This window comes from Monoraphidium neglectum, assembly GCF_000611645.1.
Source record: "Monoraphidium neglectum strain SAG 48.87 unplaced genomic scaffold scaffold00411, whole genome shotgun sequence".
Classification (NCBI taxonomy): Eukaryota; Viridiplantae; Chlorophyta; class Chlorophyceae; order Sphaeropleales; family Selenastraceae; genus Monoraphidium; species Monoraphidium neglectum.
In genome coordinates this window covers 24,129-27,832 of record NW_014013217.1, presented here as the reverse complement: position 1 = coordinate 27,832, position 3,704 = coordinate 24,129, and the positions used below count along the sequence as shown (strand labels likewise).

The 3,704-nt window shown below is 69.9% G+C and overlaps 2 protein-coding genes across 2 annotated transcripts; one reads left to right on the top strand and one right to left on the bottom strand.

Moving 5' to 3' along the window:
• Positions 1–117: 117 nt before the first annotated feature.
• On the top strand, positions 118–1,166 carry MNEG_3317 (hypothetical protein; the record flags this gene model as incomplete). The annotated part of the gene is made up of 2 exons (XM_014048213.1): positions 118–618; positions 939–1,166. The coding sequence occupies 2 exons, from the start codon at positions 118–120 to the stop codon at positions 1,164–1,166; spliced, it is 729 nt and encodes a 242-aa protein (XP_013903667.1).
• Positions 1,167–1,608: 442 nt separating this feature from the next.
• Positions 1,609–3,543, bottom strand: MNEG_3316 (hypothetical protein; the record flags this gene model as incomplete). The annotated part of the gene is made up of 3 exons (XM_014048212.1): positions 1,609–2,046; positions 2,251–2,727; positions 3,034–3,543. The coding sequence occupies 3 exons, from the start codon at positions 3,541–3,543 to the stop codon at positions 1,609–1,611; spliced, it is 1,425 nt and encodes a 474-aa protein (XP_013903666.1).
• Positions 3,544–3,704: the final 161 nt, after the last annotated feature.

Genomic DNA, 3,704 nt, shown 5'->3' with positions numbered 1-3,704 from the left:
GCCCGCGGCCGCGCCGGCGCCGGCGGCAGCGCCGGTGGCGCCGCCGCGGGCGATGATGCGGCGGCGGGGCTGTTCATGGCTTACAACGACGCGTGGATCCTGCCGGCCATCAGCAACATGGTGATGTTCCAGCCGGAGGTCGCGCCGCCCCTCATTGCCGCGCGGCCCGGCATGCTGGACGGCCTCGCCTGGGTGCTCCTGGCGCTGGGTGGCGAGGACGACGACAAGAGCGGCCACGCGGTGCTGTTCCCCACGGTGCAGGCGCTGAGCTGGATGGCGGGGCACCCGGCAGCGCGCCCCGCGCTCAAGGGGCACGCGCGGATACGGGAGGGGCTGCGGTACGCGGCGCGGCGCGTGCGGCTGGTGAGGGTTGTGGCGGAGGACACGCTGGAGCAGATTGAGACGGGGTCCACGGTGCTGCAGAAGGCGGCCGCGGCGGCCGCCGCGCGGTCAGAGGCGGGGCTGCCGTCCAAGGCGTGCGCGGAGTGCGGCGCGACGGGCGGCGAGGGCAGCGGCGGGCGGCTGCTGCAGTGCACGCGCTGCAAGGCCGCGGGGTGTCGGGCGGTCTATTACTGCTCCGCGGCGCACCAGAAGGCGCACTGGCCGGAGCACAAAAAGGTGTGCGGGGCGCGGTGCATGTGCCGTGCTGGGTCGCGTGCAGGTCCTGTCATGGGCCGGGCTCACGCTGCTGTGGATGCTGGCTCCTTCTTCCCTGTGCCGAAAGGCACTGGAAAAGATCCAGCTTTTGTCGCTTCCGATCCATCTGCAACGACTCGTTTTTCGTGTGCGCACTACATGCGCAAACGCACTGATGCGTCACGCAGCGGAAAAGCGGCGTGCGCATGCTACCCCGCCCCCTTCCGTCCACCAGAACGCCTCTCTCTCCCCCCTATCGCTCCCACGCCGTCGTCGCCGCGCCCCTCCCGCCCTGTCTCCAGGTCTGCGGCTACACCAGCTCGAAAAGCATCCCCAGCATTGTCATACCGGCCCCCCAGCCGGTGGAGCACTGGACCCCCACCCACGTGCCAAGCAGGGAGGAGCTGGAGGCGATGGGGGCGCGGCAGCTCAAGGCGCTGCTGGCGGCGCGCGGGGTGTCGTCTGAGGGGCTGCTGGAGAAGAGTGAGCTGGTGGAGAAGCTGCTCGCCACGCGGGAGGGCGGCGGCTGACGGGCCCGTGCCACGTCGTGTTCATGCTGTGCAGTCAAGGAGTTTTGTGTAGATTTGTACGTGGTAGGCTGTACTGCTCTGCCAGATGCACCCCTGTTCATACGCCCAACTCTCCTTTATCCTTCTTTTTGAGGCTTCAAAGCACATGTTACTTGTGCACTTTGGCAGGGCCAGCCCCACATTGCTGCCTGCACAGGCGTAGACGCGTGTAAACATGCTGCCCCTGAATCAGGCGGTCAGAACGATCGGATGCTGGTCAGACGGTCAATTATGATATGAGGCAGCCAGGGTCAGGGCTGCATGCCTATGAAAGGCTGCGGCTGTCAGCATGCATTATGGGTGAGTGCATCCGGCCTGCTCAGTGCTGCACCTGCACTCCTGCTGCACCAGCAGCACAGGGCACGGCCCCGCAGGCTGCGCGCCCTTCGGAGCCGCGCCTTGGTCATGGCGCCCGCAACTGCGCCGCAAACACGCCACCCGCAAACCGCAGCTGCCGCACGCAGCGCCCCGCCAGCCGCCGCCCGCTCGCCCCCCACTCGGCCCGCTCATCCTCCGACAGGCCGCCCTCCCAGGAGTCCCCGGCGACCGCCTCGCAGGGCGCGTCCTGCCAGGGGGCAGGCACGTCCGCGCAGATGTTGAGGCTGCTGCTGCTGCTGTCCTGGTCGAGGAACACCTCAAACTCGGCCTCCGACTCCGCCAGCACGGCCGCCAGCCGCGCCAGCGTCCAGGGCGCCAAGAGCGCCGCCGGCGGGGCGCCGCCGCCGCCGCCGCCGCCGGAGCTGCTGCCGCCTCCGCCGATCTCCGAGTAGTGCTGCTGCTGCGGCGCCACCGGCACCGCGAACGGGCGGCGGCTCGGCGCCGTGCTGGCAGGGGTGAGCTCCTGAACGCAAAAGGGTGTGTGGAATGGGTTTACCAGGTGGCATATGAGAGTGGTTGATGCAGCGCACAAGCCTCCGGCGAGGCCGCTACAGCGCACACTCATGAGTGTGCAGCCTGACGAACACTGAGACAGGCCAAAGGCGTTTGGACTTCGCTTCCATGCTGCACACCAGGCGTACGCAGACGCGTGCACACGAGCCCTCACCTTGAACGCCAAAGAGCACAGCGCACCGCCAGCAAACGGCACCGGCGCCAGCAGCACCGGCACGTCCCCCGCGCCCTCCCCGGTGCACCACGGCTGCTGCAGCAGCAGCAGGTGCAGCGCCTGCACGCCGCGCGCGCCGCGGATCACCAGCTGCGACGCTGCGCGGCCGTCGGCCGCGTGGGGCTGCTGCTGCGACTGCTGCTGATGCTCCCCTGTAGCCGGCGCATGCTGCTGCTGCTGCTGCTGCTGCTGCTGCTGCTGCTGCTGCTGCTGCTGCTGCTGCTGCTGCTGCTGCTGCTTGCCGGCGCCTGCTGCAGTCGCCGCCATGACGTAGTTTGCCCCCACCAGGTCCAGCGCCGCCCTCAGCTGCCGGTTCGAGCGCGACACGACCGCCGCAGGCTCGGGCTCGCCGCCCGGCTGGCTGCTCTCCAGGGTGCCGGGCGAGAGCAGCAGCACAGACAGCTGCTGGTGGAAGAGCTGTGGGATTCAGGAGATTGCAGGTGGATGTGTGTGTGTGTGTGTGTGTGTGTGTGTGTGTGTGTGTGTGTGTGTGAGAGAGAGAGAGAGAGAAAGAGAGAGAGAGAGAGAGAGAGAGAGAGGATGAAAGCCAAAGTGCGTGTGCGTGTATGTGCTGTTTGAATAAGGACGGATGGTGTGAGCGGGCAGGATGCTGGGCACCGCAACAGGACCGAACGAGTCATATTGCAGCGGCCGGAGGTGCACGGCAAGTGCGACGGCTGCACATGCCGTTGGCTTGGGACCCCCTGCCCACCAGCCCCTCACCTGCGCGCATGCCACGTACGCCACCTGGCATTCCCCATGCCGCACGCTCGCGTGCAGCGCCCGCAGGCTGTCGCGCCACTCCCTTGCGCGCGCCGTCAGCACGTCCCCGGCCGCCTTAGGCCCGCCCCGCAGCTCCTGGAGGGCCTCTGGTGCCAGCGCCCACGACGGGTGCCGCCACTGCATCAGCGCCCGCTGCAGCCGCTCCGCCAGCGCCGCCTCGCCCGCCCCAGCCCCAGCGCACGCCGGCCGCGCCGCCGCGCGGCAGGCGGGCCGCAGGCCCGCGGCGGCGGCGGCGCGGAGGCATGCGAGCGGCGCGGGGGTCGCGACGCGCACCTTGGTCTTGAGGGACCAGTCCCAGGGCGCCCGCAACAACCCCTGCAGCTCGTACTGGGCGCCGCCGCCGCCGCCTGCCGCCGCGGCCGGAGCGCCGCCTGACAGCGCGGGTAGGAGGGAGCTGCTGCGTACGCCTGGCCACGCCCCCAGGCTCGCGCCGTCCCTGGACGCGCCCATATCATACAGGCTCCTGATCTGGCGGGCCCGCAGGCGGGGGTGCGGTGCAGGGAGGGGGGAGGGCAGTCACGAGGCGCCGTGCGCGCAGCGGACGCGGGTCTGCGTGGGCGAGCAGCACGGCGTTGCCCTTGTGCTCCTCGCCTGTCCTTGCCCCCCCCCCC